This window comes from Puma concolor, chromosome D2, assembly GCF_028749965.1.
Source record: "Puma concolor isolate L17-30 chromosome D2, mPumCon1.1.hap2, whole genome shotgun sequence".
NCBI classification, from domain to species: domain Eukaryota; kingdom Metazoa; phylum Chordata; class Mammalia; order Carnivora; family Felidae; genus Puma; species Puma concolor.
This window is the reverse complement of record NC_141677.1, coordinates 43704534-43727047: the sequence shown is the minus strand read 5'-3', so window position 1 is coordinate 43727047 and position 22514 is coordinate 43704534. Positions and strand designations below refer to the sequence as shown.

The 22514-nt window shown below is 48.6% G+C and overlaps 1 protein-coding gene across 1 annotated transcript; it reads right to left on the bottom strand.

The window, feature by feature from the left end:
• Nucleotides 1-7624: 7624 nt before the first annotated feature.
• On the bottom strand, nucleotides 7625-16963 carry GPR15LG (G protein-coupled receptor 15 ligand). The gene is made up of 3 exons (XM_025918415.2): nucleotides 15754-16963; nucleotides 13828-13917; nucleotides 7625-8577 (listed from the first exon to the last, which is right to left on the bottom strand). The coding sequence occupies exons 1-3, from the start codon at nucleotides 15821-15823 to the stop codon at nucleotides 8492-8494; spliced, it is 246 nt and encodes an 81-aa protein (XP_025774200.1). The 5' UTR covers nucleotides 15824-16963; the 3' UTR covers nucleotides 7625-8491.
• Between the last annotated feature and the right edge of the window lie 5551 nt (nucleotides 16964-22514).

The following is a 22514-nucleotide window of genomic DNA, read 5'->3' as shown; positions in this document are numbered from 1 at the left end:
GGGAAGGGGCCAGGTCTTTGCCCTGAGCACGGCACTGGAAGCTGGGGCTTCTCGCGGTCCCCAAGTTCTGGAGGGCCTGGGCTCTGTTGGAGTTATCCCTTTTCCTGAACTTGCACTGTGACTTTGAGGGGGTTTGCCACTCTCTGAACCTGAGCGTTCCAGGCTGTAGAACAGCGGCGGGCAAGGAACAGCCCAGCCTGAGACCAGAGGGTTCCCTCCCAAGAGGAGGAAGGAGCAGGGAAGAAAAGGTGGTGTATCGACTAGGGGGCGGGTTTGCCCTCCAGGGGCAAACGGATTCCTAGGATGGTGCCCCTGAAGACTTGGGGTGGGGGTGAGATGAAAAACAAAGAGGAGGGTTGTGGTAGGGAGGGGAGGCAGATGCGGAGGGGTTATCAGCCCTACCTCTCTGGGATCTCAAATCTTTCCTGCCCTCTCCCCCAGGCCAGGCCAGGCCAGCTGTCCCAGCGGGTGGGGTCACTAGTGTGAACACTAGTGGGGGTCCATATATGTGGTAAGCAGCACGGAGGGCATACAAGTCTCCACTAAGGTGGGAGGCAGAAGTTACCAGATAGCAGGCTGGACTCACTCCCTGTCCCCATGGGTGACCATGGAGAAACAGCAGACCCATTCAAGCCTTGTAAGGAAGGGTGAACAGCTTGAAGACAGAATCAAGCTCCAACCTGGACAGACTTGCTAACACAGCTGGCCAACACAGGTATGGACGGCCCCAGGAGTAGCGAGCCCCGTATCCCTGAAAGACATTTAGGCAAAGCAGGGCACTGCTATGAGGGCCCTGGATGCTGATAAGTAGGAAAAGCAGGGAAACTCAGGAGCCTTCTTGTTGTTGGGAGATTTCCCTAGGCTGGACCCTCATTCTCTTGCTCTGACATTGGACTTCAGTTAGAGAAGCCGCCTGTGCCCCTTCTATTCATGGGGGGTACAGGGAGGTCACGTTAGGCCCAAGCTTCGTCACTCCCCAGGATGGCCTTGGAGGGGTATATCTACAGAAATAGGAGACCCCTTTGTGTGCTTCCTGGAGAGGCCTCCATGGCTGGGGTCTCAATATTTCTCCCCAGGGGCCTTCACAGGAGCAGAACATCCCCCACCCCCAAGGCCAGACCTCCTTGATCCACAGGTAGCAAGAGTTAGGGATTCAGGACAAGAAGATAAATCAGTAGTCCCAGAGTATTGGGCTATTTTCAGGCCCAGTTAACCAGAACTCCTCTTGTTGAATCCCCTCAGGCTTGGCCCTTGGCTGGAAAATGCACTTTAAATTGCACAGGTATTTCTGCATCTTTCTGTCTCAAAATGCTGGGACAAGGCCAAGGTGGGCCATTCCACAAGTCCTACATACAGATGAGGGGACTGGGGCTTTTTGTAGATCACCCAGTGTGCTGGAGGCAGAGCCAGGGTTTCCTGGGGCAAACATCTTGCCAGTGTGCTGAGAAAAACCAGCTTTCCATGTCCTGTCTGCCTATCTCCTCATCACGCAGTTCTGGTGCCTTGACTTCTTTCTCCTCAGTTCACTCAGTCAACAGACTTGCACCGGAGAGGGATAGTGAAGGAATCCCCTCCTATGCTGTGGCTGTGTGTGTGTGTGTGTGTGTGTGTGGTCACCCATATTATCTTGTGTAACCAACACAACTTCTGGTGTGATTGTCCCTGCTTTAGAAAGGAAGAAGTAAAGCACAGAGAGGGCAAGTCACTTGCCCAACCTCACACAGCCAGGAAAGGACAGGGCCTAGGGTCACATCCAGTTTCGGCTGGCTCCAAAAAAAGTTGAAACATTCTGTAACAGAGGAAGATGACCTTGAAGCTACTGATGCTTCAGCTCCAGGCCCCTTGCTCACATGTCCCTTCCATAGCCTTAATTTTGTGTTTGTAGTTTACATATATATTTTTTTCCTTAAAGAGGCCACCCCCCTCTTCAGTTATACAGGCTCAGATCTGCTAGAATGACTAGCTGTCCTGGTTTGCCTGGGCCTGAGGGGGTTTCCAGGGATGTGGGACATTCAGTGGTAAAACTAAGAAGGTCTGGGATGAACTGGGACAAGCTGGTCACATTAGATCTGCCCTTGTCCTCAAAGCATTTGAGAACTTGGGAAAAGAACAGTTCCTCATGGAGGTTCTCACCATGGACCCTGATCTTGACCTTTAGTACGGAGGAATGGGAGGCTATGTGAAAGGCTCAGTTTATCAGAGCTGGGAAGGGCTCACCTGCTGTGAGACAGAGGGGTTGACCCTCACCTGCAGACACTGGGCAGCCCCGGACACACGTCACCTTGTCTTCCATATGTCTATCACCCCTGCAGGGTGACAAGCTCCCTCTCTTCTACAGCCTCCTCACCATGGCACCTACCGTGAAATACCAAATCCGTTTCATCTCAAGGTCAAGTCCTGACAGCGTTTCCTCAGGTAGATGTACAGCAGCTGGTCCAGCTGTCAGTAAATGTGGATTCAGGTGTTAGCTGCCTGCCTGGGCATGCAAGTATGTTCTAGCTCTCTGCCAGCACACCAACCCAGGCTTTTGTAACCTCTTTGCCCCCATCTGATTTACCTGAATGGGCTAACCCATGGTGCCTTGTTTCCATGCACACGTGTTTACACGGATGCCCCACCCACCAAGTTCTGTTCCCATTTGCATATACATGCATGTATACCCTGTATGTGTGAATCCTTTCCCATCTCCTTGTATAAACACACATGCCCAGCACATGCACACCTACACCGAGAGAGGTTGGCAAGCAGCTCTCCAGGCTCCTCCCAGGGCTGAGGGTGTGGTGAAGAGCAGTTGTCTGCTATTCGGGCTCACCTTCCTAAGGACCCTGAAGTAGGAGGGGCAAAGGACTGGTCCTAGCACTCTGCTTCTGCCCTAGCTCTCTGTGATAAGACCATCTTGCAGACTGACCTCTGCCCACCTACTGGGCATCCTGAGCTGTTGGGTCCTATTGCTGAATTCCAGAACAATGACTGTTCATGACAGGGAAGCCCTTGTCCAGGGTGGAATTTGGTACTGAGCATGAAGGCATAGGGCCCAGGGATCCTAGTAGGCCTGAATGTACTCTCTCTGGACATGACTGTGAGGCCCTATTTATCCCAGCCCAGGGGAGGTCCTGATGACTGTCCTCTGTGGTTGTGGGCCAGGGTGGACCCACCTGGCTGGAAGTCGGGAGTCCGTTCCCACAGCAGGGGGCTCTGGGGTTAGCAGGCTTGGGGAGCCCGGGACACCACCTACTCTGAAATGTGTCCCCTTCACTTGTCCCCTTGCTGTGTCCAGGCCATGTGTAAGGTGGCTGTCTCTGTCTCCTCTGACATGGAGCTGGGATTCCTCCCCTGTCTGTCTAAGGCCCTGCCTGTCCCCCTAACTGAGGTACTATGCAGGAGTCTGGGGCTGTCACCTGTTCCCCAGTACCCATCTAGTTGGTACTAGTTCCCACTGAATCAACCTCCTCGGTTGCAATGCTGCTTCTTGGTCACTGCGGCACCCACACAGGTGGGCGGAAGCTCTAACCCTGATGTTGCCTGTTTTTCACCCTGCAGTGCTCTCCCTTGCTATCCAGCCTGCCTCATGGTTGAGTCTAGGTAGGTGACACAGCAATAATATCTTCTCCTCCGGAATGTTTTCCTTTTTTTTTCTGGCATCTCCTGCCCCCAGGCAGAATTGGTCCCTACTTGAGACCTTGACAGGATCCTTAAAAGACTTTAGTACTATAATCTGTCTGCTTTGGTGTCTCCCCCAGAGTGCTGTGAACCACTTAAGGAAGAGACCATTTCATGCATAGGTTTCTTCAGTATTTACACAGGACCAGTCACATAGAAGGTCCTCAATGGGTAGTTGTTGACCAGCTGAATGAATGAATGAATGAATGAAGAGGTACCTGATGATGACATAAGTCTTGGTTCCTGGTCATGGTCAACAACTAATCCTCTTCATGCCTTCACATGTGCTTCCCCACTCCATCCATCCTTAAGTTGATAGACTGGAGTAGCCCGGGGGTATAAGCTGAAATGCCCGCTGAGCCAGGCAGCAGGCTGAAATGTGTGAAGTGGCTGAGTGAAAGACAACAGCGAGCGGTGGAGACCGCTGCACATGTATACGTGTTCACATCCACAATATATTTAAACCTTGATTTGAGCAAACAAAATGGCTGCATTTTGATGTGGAAGAGAACTTTTTTTTCTGTTTCGATATCTTGTAACTTGACACTTCCCACCTTTTGGTTCACACTTTGCAAATCCTGAGGGGCAGTGCAGTTTGACAGATTAAACAGCAGATGAGTCAAAGACTATTTCCAGAGATGGGGCTGTTGATAACAAGTCTGCTGGTTGCCTCTGGACCTGTCCGCCTGTTACAAGGCTGCTAGTAAACAGACAAGGTGCAGCCACTGCTTGGGAGACCAGGTCAGAGCCCTGGACACATTCACACCCTAGAAGTTTTACGATGCATCCAAGGCAGGGAAAATGGCTGCGGAGCCAGTCAGGGGAGTCATGTGTGGGATCCTGTGTGAACTAACCAGTTAGGGCATGGCCCTGTAAGGCTCCAGAAAGTGGTCTACTCTGGACAGTTTACCCAAAAATAAGCTCAGAGACGAATCAGCAGAATGGGTGAGTCCACGAGGCTGTAAAGTGCTTGTGGTGCCCAACTGGAGGTTCGATGATAGCTGGAGATGAAATGGGTCCAGGGGGACCTAATCTTGAGTGGGGTTGGGGAGCGGGGAGACACCTGGATCCGTCTAATGTGTTGGAAACAGACCTGTGACCGCCACTTGGCTTCTATTTCAGAGCCAGGCGCTTCTCATTGTCTCATTTAGTCTCCCTAACAGCCCTCTGTGACAGCCTCATTTTACAGGTGGGGAATCTGGGGCTCTGAGAGGTCACCTGACCTCCCTAATGTCACACAACAGGCATATGACAGAACCCTCATTTGAACCCAAATCTGGGAAGCTTGTGCACTGTCAACGATACCACATGTCCCACCTAGTCAGAGTGTGAGCCCCTTTAGTTGCCATGGGGACCGCACACTTTCTCTAATGACACTAGTGTAAACTGTCAATCAGTCTAGGTTCTTAAGGAGTCAAGTAAGGGCAAAATAAGAATTAAAGTTTTATAAATTAAAGTCCCTTGTGGATGTTTGGAATCCTCATGGGATCCCCAGTAGCCTTGAATCACCTTATTTGTCAGACTTTCCCTGAAGGCTCAGTCTACCCTTTGAGAGTGAAGTTCTTCCACCAAATTTAAAATCTCATGTTGCAACTTCTGGAGGTGACATCCCACAGGTGAGTGGGAAGGAAAGAGTTTGGCCTTTGGCCAGCCTCTAGCTCTGCACAGGAATCTCTGGGAACCAGTCTCAGGCTTTCCCTTACTTCCCCTTACTTTCCAGAGTCAGGGAGAGTGGGAACAGAGTCCTCAGCTCCCTTTTGTGCCTCCCACCTTTGGTCTGGGCTGCTCTGAGGGGCTGGCATCCCTGGAAGGTCCCATGGGGTCACTGCCCTTCCTACCCAAGGCTGGTCTCCTGCACGCCAGTGTCTCAGAGCCATGGGCACTGCATTCCTGCCCCACAGAGACAGCCTCCTCTTTCCCCCAACATTCTGCTGTGTCCTTTTAATTGTGTACATTAAGTGACTGGTCTTTCCTACCTGAAAAAGAAGCTGAGGCTCCTGGGGTTTGTGCTTTCCTGAGCAGAAGGCTAGACTTGGTTCAGTGGCCAGACACATGGCCTCTGAATTGTTTTTCCTGTTGACTTTCAAGTACATGTGTTTAGTTATATGTCAGTGTTTTCTTTACATTGTGTGTGTGTGTGTGTGTGTGTGTGTGTGTGTGTGTGTGTGTGTGTGTGTTAGGGGGCAGGAGTTTGGTGGTGATGGAGAGAGGAAGGATTGGGAACAAGGATGTTGAACAGTCAGCTGTCACAGTGTTAGTAGCTGAGTGGTTCACCTCGCCAAGGGTGTTCCCGGTGAGGGTCTGACACAGCACAGGAATGTTCACCGTGGACTTGTCTCCATAGCCCCAGCTACCGAGTCTATAAGGCCACACCACTGCTGCTCAGAAACCCCTCAAATTCCTCTTCTGTGCCTTCGTCGGCCCTGCCTTAGTTCCGGCTCATTCCACCTCCTCCTAATAGCCCTTCTTCCCTGCATTCCCTGCAGTTGCTGTGAATTCTCCTCAAACCCTCAAGTCTTCTGCCTGGCCTTTGCTGCTCCTCTTCTTCATCCCAGACACACACACATACACGCACGCACGCACACATATGCTTGCACGCTCACACACATATCCCTTCTCCAGCTGGAATGCTCCCATAATTCAGCCCAAGCATCAGCTCATCTTTTTCCTCCTGTGCCCGGACCTCTGTTTATGCCCCGGGGCTCACACCCTGGTGCTTCTCAGCCCTCGAGGACTGCATTTGTTCATGTCTGAGCCTCAGAAGCTGGCATGATGGGACAACTGCCTACCCTGGGAACGGGTGAGTGAGTGAAGGGACCAGCCCATGAATGCAGCCTCTGTATGGAATTGAAAGGTCTGGCCTATGACAAGGTAAGGACTCTGGCTTGCCCTGGGACCATTGTCCCCAGAGCCCTGTGCCAGAGAACTTCCACCCATCGATCCTCAAAGCTGTGGGCCTGGCGCTTTCAGACACAGACTGTGGGGTGGCATGGGGAGGGCTTCTCACCTTCCTGGGAGAATCAGATTAGAAGGGAGCTTTACCAGAGAGATGAGCCTCTTAGACCTGGCCATCTGTTCCTTCTGAGTCACAACCCCGGCTCATTGTGGGTAGAAGCAGAGCCCCCAGCGAGGGCAGGGAAGGCAGGGACTTCCCTGAACCATTTTCCTCTGTGTGCCATGCCCTCTGTGGGTACTTTCCATCACCCACTGTGCCCTTTCAGTCCTCTGGATGGGTGCTGGGGTCTCCATTTTACAGAAAAGGGAACCGACTTGCCCAGGTCACACAATTCTGGGTGGGCCTGGGATTTGAGTCCTGGTGTGTCAGACCAAGAACGTTGTTATTGTCAGTAGTCCTCACTCCCCTTCTCTAGTTAGATTTTCTCATGATGAAGGAGTGGCCTTCAGGAGAGGCTTTGGGGCATGGGTTTCCTCTAGCAGAAGGCTCAGGCCCAATCACTGACTTCTTTTTTTTTTTCTTTAACGTTTATTTATTTATTTTGAGAAAGAGAGTGCATGTGAGCAGGGGAGGGGCAGAGAGAGAGAGAGAGAGGGAGAGAGAGAATCCCAAGCAGGCTGCACACTGACAGAGCAGAGCCTGATTCTGGGCTCAATCTCATGAACCGTGAGATCATGATACGAGCTGAAACCAAGAGTCGGATGCTTAACCAACTGAGCCACCCGGGGACACCAATCACTGACTTTCCTTTTTGTCATTTTTGCTGCTTTAAATGTTTATTTATTTTTGAGAGAGAGAAAGAGAGAGAGGGATAGGGGCAGAAGAGAGGGAGACAGAAGATCCGAAGCAGGCCCCGGTGCTGATAGCAGAGAGCTCAATGCGGGGCTCCAGCTCACAAACATTGAGACCCTGACCTGAGCCCAAGTCAGACGCTTAACCGACTGAGCCACCCAGGTGCCTCCCAATCACTGACTTTCTTAAACATGGATGTTGCATGTGCATTTTGTGTATTTATTTATTTATTTATTTATTTATTTATTTATTATTTGGCGTTTTTTGTTTGTTTTGTTTCAGTGTTCTTTCCAGCAGATTCACATCAGGAAGTTAGGAAGGGGTTCCTTTAGAGGCCATCGGATGTGGGACAGTTAAGGGCTGTGTGTACCTCAGGATGCAGTCTTGGTCACTGCTCTTGGGGACCTGTTACCTGCTCCCTAGCAGGATCAGAATTGTCTGAGTTTGTAGCTGTCAAAAGTCACAGTGGAATCTTGACTGTCAACACTGTAGAGGCCAGGAGGGGACTGAGACCAGGTGGGCTGAGCCTGAATAACTCGGAAAGTGGGGGGCATGAGTGGGACTAGCATCTAGAATTCCGGAACTTTCTCAGGGCCCTTGCTGACCAAGGTGAAGCCCCACAACATCCCAGCTCACTGCCGGGAAGGTTGAAAAGCATAGTGAAACCCATTGGTGCCAGTGACTGATGGTCTTCCTTAGAGGGTTTTTCGGTCTCTGAACTTTACATCTCTGAAGCCAACATGCACCCAGAGAGGCTAAGTTTCTTGTCCAAGGCCACACAGCAAGACAGGCATTCCAGCGTTTTGACCTTTGTATCCAGGTTGTGGTTTTCAGAAAATTCTGGTTCAGGCTTTTCTAAAAGGCAGCGTGAGCACATTCCAACATAGCAGGGAAGAAATGTTGTGTCTTTAAGAGAAGAGGCTTATGGTTCATGGGCAGAAGCTTCCATGGGCCAAGGCTCTTGGCATCTCTGCCCTCAGCCCCAGCTTCAAGAGGAGCATCCTGAGAGAACCTGAGACTTCTGGGTGCCTCAGGCACTGGGCATGAGGGTCTCAACCTGTGTGCAGACTTGTTTGGGCAGCATTACACTTGCGGGAGAGCCCCAGGTACTACCCAAGTGCGGGACCCCGGCTTGACTTTGCACTGTCTGCAGATCCTCACATGGCGCCCTGGGAAGGAGCAATGGGCAGGTAAGACAAGACAAGAGCCAGGCAGAGTGGGGGAGGAGAAAGGGGAGAACACAATTAACGTTCATTTCCAGGCTCAAAGTGTTTTTAAAAATCAAGGCAAGAATCAGATCTTATCTCCTTCCTGGAGACCCAGAAGGAAGGGCTTTCATGGCAAACATGACCAGCTCAGGTTATTTCAGTCCTGTCAGGGAGGAATCTGATTTACTGGCATCAGATGGAGAGAAGGAGGCTTATGTGCCAAACTGGCTTTGTCAACAAGAGTCCACTAAAGTTGAAGGGTCTGGTTTCTGATGGCCACAGTAGGAGGGTCTGCCCACGTCACTTGCAGGCCCTCAGACTCCTCGGGCTATTTCCTTCTGGACTGCGAGTTGCAGGCAATATGTGTCTCAAAGCTATGTTTGCATCTTGACAAACCAGTCCCACTTATGGGAGGAATAATCCACAAGAAAAAAGAACTGGCATGCATTAAACTGTTCTTCATAGTTTTGTTTTGAATACCAGAAAAACAATTTCTGGAAACAATCTGAATATTCTATGGTAGAGAAATGGTAAGTTAGGTATGTTATGTTATGGTATCTCATCATGATGGAAATGTTTAACGTGAGAAAATTCTGTGATTATGAAGACTGTAGCAAGAGGAAAAAAAAATACTCACAATGTAACATTAATTTTAAAAGTAAGAAAATGAGGTACAATAAAAATAAAACTGGATGAACATGGTTGCTTGAAAAAAAAATAAAAGAAACACAAATGAATGTGAAGATTACTAAATTGTTGTGATGAGACTATTCTTTTTTCTCCCCCCTTCTGTTTCCAGATTATTACTATATGCAATGTGGTATGATAGTTAAGAACATAGAATCTGGGGGCGCCTGGCTGGCTCAGTTGGATAAGTGTCCAACTGGCTCAGGTCACGATCTCACGGTTCGTGGGTTCAAGTCCCGCTCTGTGCTGTCAGCACTGGATCCCCTGGATCCTGCTTCCGATTCTGTGTATCCCTCTCTCTCTCTCTCTCTCTCTCTGCCCCTCTCCCACTCGTACTCTGTCTTTCTCTCTCAGAAATAAATAAGCATTAAAAAAATAAAATGAAATAAAAAAAGAACATAGAATCTGGAGCCAGAGTATTTGGATTCGAAGCCCCAGCTCTACCACTTACTTACTAACTGTGTGCCTTTCAACAAGTTACTTAACCTCTCTGTGCTTTGGCTCCTCATCTGTAAAAATGGGGGTAGTAATGTTATCCAACTCTTAAGATTGTGAGGATTAAATGAGTTAGCAGATGTAAGTGTTAGACAATAATTGCTATATAACCACCGGCTATAAAAATAAATTTAATTATAATTTATCCATAGCCTCATGTCTCAATCATAAATAAGTGCTAACATTGGTATAGTTGTCTTTGTATTTTGTCTTCCTATTTGAAAGTGCTTTCATCTTCCAACAGTGATAGTCATGGTACTATCATGGTACAGCGTAAAGTACTTTTTTCTGTTAATATAATGTCATGAGAATTTTCCACTAGAATTTCTGATGGGGGACCATGGTTTCCTGAACACTGCTTGCAACTTCTGTCCACCCTCCTCAGATCCCCAGGACTCTCTTCTCTGGCTCCTACAATAAATACTGTGGTTGACTTATTGCACACATAGTCACAATTCTCCACCCTGTTTTTGCAATGTGACTTTGTAGCTCCTCCCACCAAAATATGGGGTCTGCTTCTCCTTTCCTTCAATCTGAGCTGCCCCGGTGACTTCCTTTGGCCAGCTGAATGCAGCGGAGGTAAAGGTGGGCCAGTTCTGAGGTGCTTAGGTGCTTTCACTCACATAGGTGGAAACCTGCAGCTTCTGTGGAGAAGTTTGGGCTGGCCTGTTGGAGGATGAGAGACCATGTGGAAGAAGGTCCAGTTGCCTAACTGAGACCCTCCAAGACTTACAGACCACTGGCCCCCAAACATGTGAGAGAGCCCAGCCAAGGTCAGCAGAATGGTGTATCCAACCCTTGGAAGAATAAATGAGCCTGTTCAGCTGACCTGCAGATTCATGGAAAATGAGAATACATGTAGTTTGGGCCACTGAAGTTGGGAGTGTTTAGTTACGCAGCTACGGCTAATGGATATAACCCCCGGAGGAGAAAGGCTACAGATATGAGACCCTCTGATTGGTCCACTGGATAGGATGGGTGGGGCACCCTCTTCACCTCTTCCCTTCCAGGGTCCATTGTACTGGCTCTTGTGTCAACCCAGGTGTCATGCAAAGTTGCCAAAACCCTCAAGTAATCACGCTGGTGGTCCTCAATGGGTAGTCTGTTCCCCTTTCTGAAGACAAGGATAACCCCCTGGTGGGGGAGGAATCTCTCTGGGCCCCTTCTCCCCCATCTCCCACTGTGGGTCAAGTAATTTTGCTTGTCTTCAAAACAGGGAGGGTGGAACAGAGCTCTCAGGTCCCAGGCAGTCTGTGGGAGGGGCAGGCACACTCTCAGGCTCCAGGGGTCTTCAAACAAGACCTCCCCAGTCTTGCCCAGGAGCTTCCTCACCAACAACCTCAGGACACCTGGAAGGAGGATGGCCTGACAGAGGTCCTAGGTGGGGTCTGTCATTCTGCCCCCCGCCTAAGCTTGATGCCTGTCCAGCACTAAGAGTTAACAAACTGAACACTCCACGAAAACAATGTTGCTATGACACGCTGCTACACAGATTGACACAAACTTTTCAAATACTTTGGAGAAAGCTTTGTTTAGCAAATCGGTAAACGTGGTAAATTCAGCCCACTGACTTTTGGAGATGGTTTTGTCGAACCGACCCAAGATCCTGTGCCTGCCACGTCCTGTCATCCCCACGGGCCTGGCACTGCACTTATGTGTGAACCAAGGCTCAGGAAAGACACTTTACATTGAAGAGTCCCACGCTGGCATGTGTATGTCTAACTGGTATTGTCAGCCCAGGGACATCCTCCAGGCACCCTTGGTTATTTTCTCTTTGGACAGGTAGGCAGACACTCTTATACACCAGGGGGCCAGAGGACAGAGGCCACATTCCCAGAGTTTGGCATGCTCAGCAGCTCTGTTGTTGATGACCCGGCCCCAGGATCAGGCCCAGAAAATGGTGGGTGGAACCACCAAGCCCGGGCAAGAAGGCACGGGCCTTGGTTTTCAGTGTTGAAATTTCTGGCCTCCCGCTTCAGGCGCCCTGGCAGGGCTCTGACTTCCCCAGCAGGCATGTTTATGGAGGTAATGCCTGGCTATAGTCATGACTTCACTGTCTTCTTACCGTAGCCTGGCAAGGTAGAGTCTGGGATTGTACCCCTTCACAGGTGAGGAGATTGAGGCTTAGCAGAGCTGGGCGACCTGCTCAAGGGCACACAGCTAGCAGGTGGTGGAGCTGGGATTCCAACCCAGATGGCGCTTTGCTTTGGGGAAGTCTGAGGTCTTGGGAATGCGAGTGTCTTCACAAGCATGCTGCGGGACCTGCTCTCTATGGAGGAGCCAGTTTGTTGTAGTGGAAAGAGGTAGACACATCCGGCTCCTGGCTCTGCCTCAGATTCTTTCTGAGCCTCGGTTTCCCAAACTGTAAAATGGTGACAATGCTTCCCTGATGTGGTTCCAAAGATTTAAATGAGATTGTACAATAAGGACCCGATAAAAAGGTTTGTTTTTCTCTTTTTGTTCTAAGTTGTTTGCAATTTTCTGCAATGGAATTAAAAATATGTACATACACTGAAAGAAATCCAGAGTCAACATGGAATCCGTGCACCTCGATTATTCTAAAGTGTTGAGTGAGTAACAAAACAGCTGCCCTGTACTGGGCACAAGGAGTTAACTGGCTGTGTTTCCTAGGATCTGTGTGTGCGTGTGTGCATGTGTGTGTATGTGCATGCACATCCCTAACGTTGTTTTACTTCCTGTGAGTGCATCCATCCTGGGGAAGGGTTTGGGGATGGACTCACTCAGTAGGGAGGGACTCTTACCTCTCCCTTCCCTCGGCTTTGCCTTATTTCTTTCATGGAAACACTCCTCCTCCTTCACCAGGCTGGGGCCTCAGAGGAGAGCAGAGCTGCAGTCAGCCTGTCAGTGCACTTCCTCTCACCTTTCCTGGGCGGGTGCTTCACACTTGGGTGCAGGGTGTGAGAATGGGTTATTTTTACCGCAGCTGGATGTGATGCCAGTCTGGAGGGAGGGGCTGTCAGCCTCTCTGGAGAGGTGGCCAGAGGCTAAGGAGTGCTGTCTCTCTCTCTCTCCCTGTCCTTCATACCCAAGCTCCTGCTTTGTGCACAGGACTCTTGGTAGTTGGTGGGATTGGGGGATGGGTGGGAGGACCTGGCTCTGGTCATGGGCTCCCTGGGCCATGGTCCCAGAGGTGCCAGCAGGACTGGGGCCTTCTCAGACCTTAGCTGTGGAGAATCGGGGGCAGGAGCCTTGGATTAGTGTCAGGCCTGGCTGGCTCTAGGCTCTGCAGCTTTCCCTGGGGGGCTGCATGCACCAGGCTGTGGGGCCCTCCTACCCAAGGCCAGCAGAAGTCTTCTAGTGCTAACTTCACACCCAGGCCACTACCATGCACCAGCTGGCCCTCAGCCTGGGCCGGTGCTGGGAGCTGGGTACCTGCAGCCTCCTTCGGGGCTGTCTCCCTCACCAGGAAGGGCCCCCGGGGGCCTCGTGGGAGAGGGCAGTCTTGCTCCTCCAGGCCTCACCCTGGCTCTGCACCTCCAGCCTGGTTCCTGGGACGCATGCTGCCTGCCCTCATCTCTGGGACGTTCTGAGCCTGGGAGTCCCATCCACCCACTGGTCACCTTTCCTCATGTGGCAGCTCACGAGGCCAGCCCTACCTTGGGTAGTAGCTTCCATGAACACCTTGCAATTCACCAGCCTCTCTGTCTTCCGTGGCTCCCTCCTGCCCATCTCAGGCCTCCATGCCTGCTGCTTCCCCTGCCTGAACCCTCCCCTCTGTCTCCCTGCCGTTCTTCAGGTCTCAAATGCGGCCTCCTCTGATGCCTCCCACCCAGGCCGGGGGTGTTCCCAGTACCGTTTTCTAATTGCATGTTGTTCTTCTCTTGACAGAACGTATTCAGTTCAAAATGATTAATTTTTCATTTTTCCACACTAGAGCGGAAGCTCCATGAGGCCAAGATCACATCTGCTGTGGCCCCTCTGTGCCAGGCACAGGTGAGGGCTGATCCACATATATGGCCTGTCCCATGGCCTCCCCAGAGCCTCTTACCATCTGGACAGGGTGCTTACCTTTCTGGGCCGTCGGGACAGGACTAGGAACTCGGGAACAGCAAAGCTTGCCTTTCCGGGGCTTGGCAAGATGCCTAGAATGCCTTCTCCCTGAGGGTAGACACAGAGGGGCAGAGGCCCTTCCTTAGTGTGTTGGGGACACCATGAGGTTGGATCTGTGTACAAATGACTTGAGTCAGCCTCCGCTCCCAAGGTACAAAGGTCAGGGATATTTATTGAAGGAAACTCAGGAAGAGCCAGGCTGTGGGAGGGCCTGGGGAAAGGGGGGGGCCTGGAGGTGATTTATTTTTCAGAAATAACAAAGTCATTGTGGGCAGATACTCTCTTCCTCATGTCCCTGTCCAAAACACAGCATCCTCACTCAAAGTATCTATGCCCTTTGACCTGATATTCTCCCTTTGGCAATCTAGCCTAAGAAAATAATCTTAAATACAAGGAATGTTTTACATACACATATGCTCTTACCACATACTTAAAATAGTGCAAAATTATGAACCATCTACATGTCGAAGCATGAAATTCATCATAGCACACTTGATGGCAAGTTATACCTAAAAATATTACTTAAATAATACTATTTGGAGAATATGCCAGAAATACTCCTAAATGTTTTAGAAACTTTATGGGGAAAGGTATTCATATTCATTGAATTGTCATTAAGGTAACAGTGGCAACGTCTAGCATGCCCCCAAATAAAGGTCTGATAAACTGCGTTGCTTTGGACTGTGTTTATGAGGAATTCTAATCACTGTTTTCTGTATTACATATGCAGCAATGTTCACTGCAGAAAGTTCAGAAAACAAATACTTCCTATCATCCTACCGCTCAGAGATGATGACTGTTGACATTTTGGTGTAAATGCTTCCAGAATAATTTTAATAGTAAGTATTTTTGGTGATTATATAATAATATAGTGATTTTAAAAAGATACAATGTTTAACATATAGAGATATATCAATTACCAAAAATGCTTGTCTGCAATATTGAAAAGAAATAAAATGTTAAACATGGCTATATTCCTGAGTCACGAAGATATGGGGGTTTTTCAACCCTATCTATTTATTTGTCTATGCTCCCAAATCCAATAAATGTTAAAATAACCATAATTGCTTTTTTTTATAGGGATGGTACTTTTTTATTTTTTTTAACATATAATTTATTGTCAAATTGGTTTCCATACAACACCCCGTGCTCATCCCAAGGGGTGCCCTCCTCAATTCCCATCACCCACCCTCCCCTCTTCCCCACCCCCCCATCAACCCTCAGTTTGTTCTCAGTATTTAAGAGTCTCTTAACCATAATTGCCTTAAAAAATAATAAAAGTAGGCAGTGTCTAGAGAGTTAGGCAAGAGAAAAAGCTCAAAATAGCTAACCTGAATGAAACAAAGGCAGGAGTGCTAAATATTCATATCCACCAAGGTACAGGGAACATCTCTCCCACTTCTAAACACATACAAACAAGCCTTCACCCCCCCCCCCCAACCACCACCACACCGTACTCATCTCATCTGTTGCGGCTGTTTGCTGGGATGCTCAGACTCACACAGTCTCCACAAAATTCACCGTACTACCGGCATGATACGAGTACAAGAGAGTGGCTCTAGAATTTCTAGCTAGGTAGGATTTAGGTGCAAGAATCTTGCCAGGAGGTTGCATGTTTGCATGGTAAACATCACCTTCACATAGCTGGTGTGTGGGTGTGGGGGAACTGGAGCTACGGATGGAGATCGTGGGGTCTAAAGTTCCCAGGCCACCCCTTGGTGCCGCCACTGTATACAGAGGTGCTACAGATTCAGGAGTGAGAGCCTGTCTTCCCAGGCCCAGGACTGCCTGCTGGGGACCTGCCCTCCAATATTTTCTGATTCCAACCTTCCCAGGCCCTGCATTCCCTGCTTGGGAACCAGCACTTTGGGGGGACAGCCCTACCTTCCACGGAGAAGATGGAGAAGCAGAGGAGCAAGATGCAGAGCAATCTGGAGAGGGCTAGAAACCTCATGGTGGGGTGGTGGGAACTTCACGTCCTGGGGAGACAGCGGTGCCGCACAAGTCCTCCCTTGGGGCCACCTCAGACATTTATAGAGTGACAGAGTGAGGTGTTTCCCAATGGGCAGGGCACCAGCAGGCTTGCAATTCTCATAAAGGGTAGAGTCAGCCGCTCCCAAGAGGAAAAAACCAGCTTTTCAAGAAGTTGAGAGTATTTAGTGAACTGTAACACACAGAGCTATAAATGCCCGGCCACGGGAGCTCCCAGAGCTGGCTTCAGTGGTCAGAGTGGCAAACCCCTGCCAGGGAAGGGCCACTTCCCAGTGTTGAACGTTAACTTTTAGTGTCAGTAATAATTCCATCACACACAGATCTTCCTGTTCATTCCTAAGATGGGGAAGGAGGACCATAAAACTCTTTGCAAACCTCAGGGAGGACTTCTAAGCAATTGGTGAAATGTAGGGAGCAGAGAGCCTGGAATCAGATGACGTGGGTTTGAGCTCTTGCTTTGCACAGGATTTATCAGCAGTGTGACCCTGGAACTTGCCACTGAATGCTTCTGAGTCTGCTTCCCATCTGTGAAATGGGTACAAGCATGAACGAGGGCATGTGTGAGAGGCCATGTGCAACGTGGTGGATATCGATATAGCTGTTAAGGGGGTGGGGCTGCAGCTGGACCCTGATGGATGTTTATGATGAAGTGAAAGGGCACTTCAGGTAGAATATCAGCCTGAGCAAATGTGTGGAGAAGCAAACATCTTACAAGGGTGGCCATAGGGAAGAGTCTGCCAGTGGGTGCAGAAGGCTGCTTGTCACCTATTCACCGAATGTATTCTGTGGGCTAGGCCATGCACTTGGCCCGGGAGACATGGAAGACGCTGGGCCTGACCTCAGGGAGCTTCTGTTGGTGGAGGCAAGCCATGCAGATACTCAGAATTTGTGTTTGCCCTTGTGGTATCATGGCCATCTGTCCTTTGCCTTAATGAGTGTGCCCTTCTAGCCAACTGGCTATCTGGTTTCCAGCTTTGAAGGGCACATGGGAAGATGCCAGTGTCTGGTTCAGCTCCCCCAGGATCTTGCTGGTTCCTGGCAGCCAATCGAGACATTCCCTGCTGCCCGAGACTGGCTAACAGTTGCGCTCCACTGGCCCTCCTCTCTTGCTAGAGATTAGAGATACAATTTAGACCATGTGTTGGGACAGTTTGGTGAGCAAATCTGTAGTTGGGGATATCTTTTTAAAGTCAGCTTTTATGCATTCACATCCACACAAAGAAACTGGTTGGGCTGCTGGGCTTAAGAACCACATGTCATATCATGTTAGGCACCTGCCCAGCCCCTGCCTGATTCCCTTTCCAAGCTGTGCTCTGAATCCTGAAGGCTGTGCTGAGCATGCAGTGGCCATAGCAGAGGGTATGGTCAGGGAGACCCCGGGGAGCCTACCAGGGACAACTCCAGGTGCCTTAGGAGAGCCTTTGGAGCAGCCACTTTTGGAAAGGGCCAGGAAGAGGGTGGGACTTGTCCTCAGCCTGCATTTGACAGCCAGCACACTGTTCTCAAAGGGCATGGTACAGGTCCATAAAGTCAGCGGTTTCCCAACAATGCTTCCTGTAATTAGGATTGTATCCATGGTCTACATCAAGGACTAATGCCACTGTTTTATTTTTATGTGAGGTCATTTGGGGGGTCACCACCAAGTTGGTCAACAGCTTACGTTTGGCTACCACTCACCTGTTACCTGTTGTAATAGGTAGTTTTTGCATTGGCATGGTTCCTGTTTGCTTTTGGCAAAGTGTCATCAGAGGAGCAAAGAGCAACCTATCTGCCAAAGGGGACAGGGATTGGGCCAAATCTGAACTCTAACTGCTTAGCAGTGGTGCAGAAATTAGACTCTCAGGTTAGTGAAGAGGGAGGTTTGTTTGGATTTCTCAGGACCCTCTGCCACTCGGCCGCGGAGTCAGAGAAAGACGTTAGGTTCTCAACACAGCTTTTTTCTCACCACAGATCAGAGCTGTAAGGGTACCTACCACACAGCTAAGGGCCAGCAAAACTGGCTGTCTCCAGGGCTCTGTTCCTTAGCCACTCACACATAGGATTCAGAGATTTGCAGCTATTCCTGGGAACATTTGTTTAAACGGGAAGAATAGATTCAGATGTCAGAATTCCACCCTGATTTTTGAATGCTTATGAAAAATTGCCGAAGCAATCTATGCCCGCACTAGTTTAGATAACACCGGGTATAAAGTATCAGTTTCCCCCAAAACCCCACTCCCCAGAGACCATCACTGTACGCAAATTTTCAGCTGCTTTTTTTTTTTTTTTTTTTTAACATTTCAAGGATAGTTGTCAACTTCTTACTTTAAAAAAGGAAGAAACACCTCTGGCTCTTTAGAATATTTGAAATCTCATGTTGGGTTGTGAGAAGTGAAAATGAGAAGCATTTTAACAGGAACACCTGTTAGTTTTAAGCATATGCAGTTTGGGTACAAAAAATTATATTTGAGGCTTTGAATAAATTATCTAAAGATGATTTTGAAACACTTGGAAGCCTTCCTGAGAAGTCTCCAGAGACACATCCGACACTCAGGGAAATTTACAAGGAAGAAAAAATTTTGAAGTCAAATTCGTGATTTCTAAGGTCAATTAGGAAAATGCCTGAAGCGTCCCCACCCTTTACAGGTAGAACATTTTTGGCCTGTGTCCCACACTTTACTCTTGGTTGCCACACTTTTTTTCCAAACGTGTTTTATGAATCCTGTAATTGATCAGAAATGACTCTCCCTCCTTTATTTGCTTAGCAAATTGCAGATCAGTTTACAATAGAGGAAAGAGCCAGACACTGTTGTGATCCTCAGCTGTCTTATTTAATCCTCCCACCCACCAACCCCAGGGAGGCAGGCACTGAATTTTCATCTTGCAACAAGGGAAAGTGAGGTTTTCTTTCCCCTCACAAAAACACTCATGGCAACTTCTCATCTGGAACCAGCTCGGCCTGACTCCAAAGCTGAGGTTTTTTTCCTAATGTTGGTTCCGTGAGAGCTCACAAGTAGTCGAAAATAACCCACGTTGCTATTTAGCTTACCTGCCGCCCCCAAATTGTACAAGAAACCAATAGCTCCCTCTATTTTTTACAATTAACCCGAACTTCCTCATAAGCCTCCAGCTCACTGCCTCTTGCTACTGGAATAAGACTGGTAAATGCAGGCAGTGTTCCTTCTACCTCTGCCCTCACTGGTCCCCTGGGTTCTCACCAATGCTGTGCATCCTCCCACTGTCCTTTCTCTGGGGGTGGGCTATCTCCCTGTAGCCAGGACTGTGGGCTACCCTACCTTACCACAGTGGCTGTCAGCAGGCCTCGGGCTCTTCCGTGGGAGTCATGCTGGAATGTCACCTTTTCCACACCACAAAGGCACCTTGGGGAGACTAGAAGGCAAGGTCTTTTTTATCCTGTGGCCACTCATGTGGGTACAGGAATAACTGTGAGGCCACTACCTGATAGGAATAATCCCTTGGCTGCTTTCCTGTCTCTGTCTCTGTGTGTCTGGAGTTCTGGGCCCTTTGCCCCCATCACCTCACACCTGCCCCGTGGTTTCAGCCTGGAGCCGGGACTCAGAACCCCTGTCCACAATTTCTGTCTTCCTAACTCCCCTATACTCTAGAGCCTTGGGGTCCAAGCTCTAACCAGAGCTCTGCCATGTCTTAGCCTGTGCGAACCTGGACAAATTGCTCAACTTCTCTGTTTCTCAGTAAAAGAGTAGCTGAAGCTGGAGAGAAACAGATTCTTTGGATGAGAGGGTAATGCTAAAGTGTCACGCTACATGAAAATAATTGTTAGATTAGGTGGACCATTACCAGAAGACAGGTACATAGCTTTCCTTCCCTTTGTCAACAGCATCTGGTCTCCAAAACAATACCAGCCTCCCACTTGTGTTCAAGGATGTATGACGCTTTTTTAACGCGGAACAATGGTTGTCTTTTCTTGCCTCGATTCAGGTAAAATTAAAAAAAAAAGAAAAAGACACTGAAATTCAGGTCTAAATGACTGAGAGCAGGCCCATTACAAACGTGAAGTTTGACCAAGAGGGTGAGGACCGGGAAAACAATTGTGAGAGAATCGGGTGGCGGGAGGAAGGGCAATGTCAAGGTTGTCCACTTTTGCCAGTGCTTAAAGCCGAGAGAACCGCAGAGTTGGGATGAATCCTGTTTGTCAGCGTCTGTTCTGCGCCTTGCAGGTTTGGCAGCAGGCTTCCCAGAAGAGAGGTGTCACCTTTCTGTATTCTCACCCCCCCATCTAGCATCACCGGGACAGGGCGGGTGTTCGAGGTGCAGCCGGAGCTGTCATCCTGGCGTCAGCTTCAAGCCTGTTGTTGTGGACGCAGCGTGTCAGGGCTACAGGGACCTCGAAGGCTCTGGGTCCAGCTCGTCTGAAAGGAGACGTGCCAAAGGCCGCAGTGTGGAGACACGTTCTGCTTTCTGGGTCTTTCCACTAAGTTCCTAAAATCTGAGAAGCTTCTTTTAGGGTTTTCCAATGTACTTTCTTTCCAGAAGTACTTTCCTTTTGAAAAAAAATTGCTTAGGGGCAGCTATAATATATTGGCAAAGATACACAACACCCCGTTTTCCTACCAAATGCCATTTTTTTCCTACTCAGAATTAACACCTGTGAAAATCTTGTCATGATTTCCCCATCTTCTTTGTACATGACTCTTCTACTTCAATGAAGTAGGTGACAATACTCCCTCCCATCTTTCCTGAGGCACCCAGTATGGTAAGGGTGACAATTTGTGAGCACACCAGCAGAATCACAAGCACGTTTGGTTTGCAAGCAGAGAAGGCTGGGCTCCCAGCAAGTAGGGCAGGATACCTCCCATGATGCTGCATGTCAGGGCTGCCCAAACATCCCCCTTCCCTCAAGCAAGGAGCCTCCTCCAGGCACCAAGCTCTGTGCTGGTGTGTGTGGACACCTACATTCCTGTGGGCACGCACCCAACTGCCCCCTTTCTCCGAACTCCTGTAGCAATTAGTCTGGATAATGTTTTTGTAGTTTCTAGATGACTTTACAATTACCTTGGGTTATTTGTCGCTATTTCTCACTTTTGACCTACATGGTACCTAATAGAGGGCTCTGTTGACTTAAGCTCCTAGAAGAGTGACTTGTGTTTGGGCCCTAAATTTCCCACTGGAGACCTTCTGTCTCCAACATTCACTGCTCAAAGGTCAGCAGGGCCAGCGGCCTTCTTTCACTCGCAGATTTCTCCTGGCTACTACCCATTGCTTCTGCCCATCAGATGCTGTTTTACAGATTTTTCAAGCCCGGCTAGGACGCCAGGGCAGAAAGTTTCTCATTCATCTTTGTTCCCCCCCCCCCCCCACACTTGGTAGAGTTAATTCCTTCAGAATACCAAACTGAACCTATCAAATCCCTCACTCTCCTTTATGAAGTTAGATCACATCAAACCACTAACGCTTTCTCAACTCCCACTAGTCCTGCTTTGGAAGCATTTTTGCATTGCTGGGAAATCAGTCCATTCAACCTGCATGACTTACGTAACTGGGTGTGGGGCTAATTTGTATCCTCTTGTGGAAGATTTCCTCTAAATCATCAGTAAAAGTCGCTACAATTATGGAAAGATAATCCTTCAGTTCCCCGTTCTTATAGGACAATGAATTATTAGAAATGGGAAGATAACTACTGGAATGTTTTTTAATTCTAAAATGCCACTGATTTTAAGATCGTTTAGTTTTGCAAAAAATCCATATTAATTCAGAAATGAAGTATAAAAAACAAAGCTCTTGGTATTGAGGCAACATGACTAATGAGTAAATAAAAATTAAGACCTAGAACAAACACCCTTCCTATGAAATCATCACGTAAGTCTTTGTTTCACGAAGCTCGGTGATGCTATGTAAAACCACTCTGGGGCATACAGGTGAGCAGCCCAGGTGGTTCACACACAAGGAAAGACGTATGATGGTGGCTAGCTGACATATCCAGGTGATTAGGCAACTTTTACAAAGTACTCAGTGGAAAGCACTTGTCTTAAATTTTCAAAAATTGTTCCTAAACTTGTGTGCTCATGTGTGAGCATGAATGGCAATTTGGTCCTGCTAGAAAATATCAATTCTCTATTTCTAGATCCAGTGAGGCTGCAGTACCCCCACCACCTATGAGACTCGGTGGCTCCTTAGAACACCCCACCAGTGAGGAAGCAATACAAATACAAGCCATGAGTGAGGCAGAATGAAATGCTGAGGCAGAGGGAGACAGACTGCACACCTGCCCTCAGGCTAACTGGCTAGAACGGCCCATATAATCCCTCTTCCCTAATTGATTTCATCTTTGCTTCTGGCACAATATGCTCCTTTTGCAATTTTCAAGTGTTATACTGGGGGAACTTTCTCCAGTTTCCTGAACTCCTTTACAAAAGGCCAAGTCTTCAAGGTGATAGCTTTCATCTTTTCCTGAAAAATGGCTTCCATTCTGACTGCTAGCTAAATTGAGTGTATTTAGGGAGAACTCCATCTTACTGATTACATTGACCTTAAAAAAATCGTTTGACCAAGCAATTGAGTAAAGGAGTTTATGGTACTAGATATAACAAATAGGATTTGGGGAAGTAAAACATGATTACCATTTATTCTTCAGATACTGGAACCAATCCCTTGTGATAAACAATAACTTTTTTTTCATTTTTTTAAAATGTTTA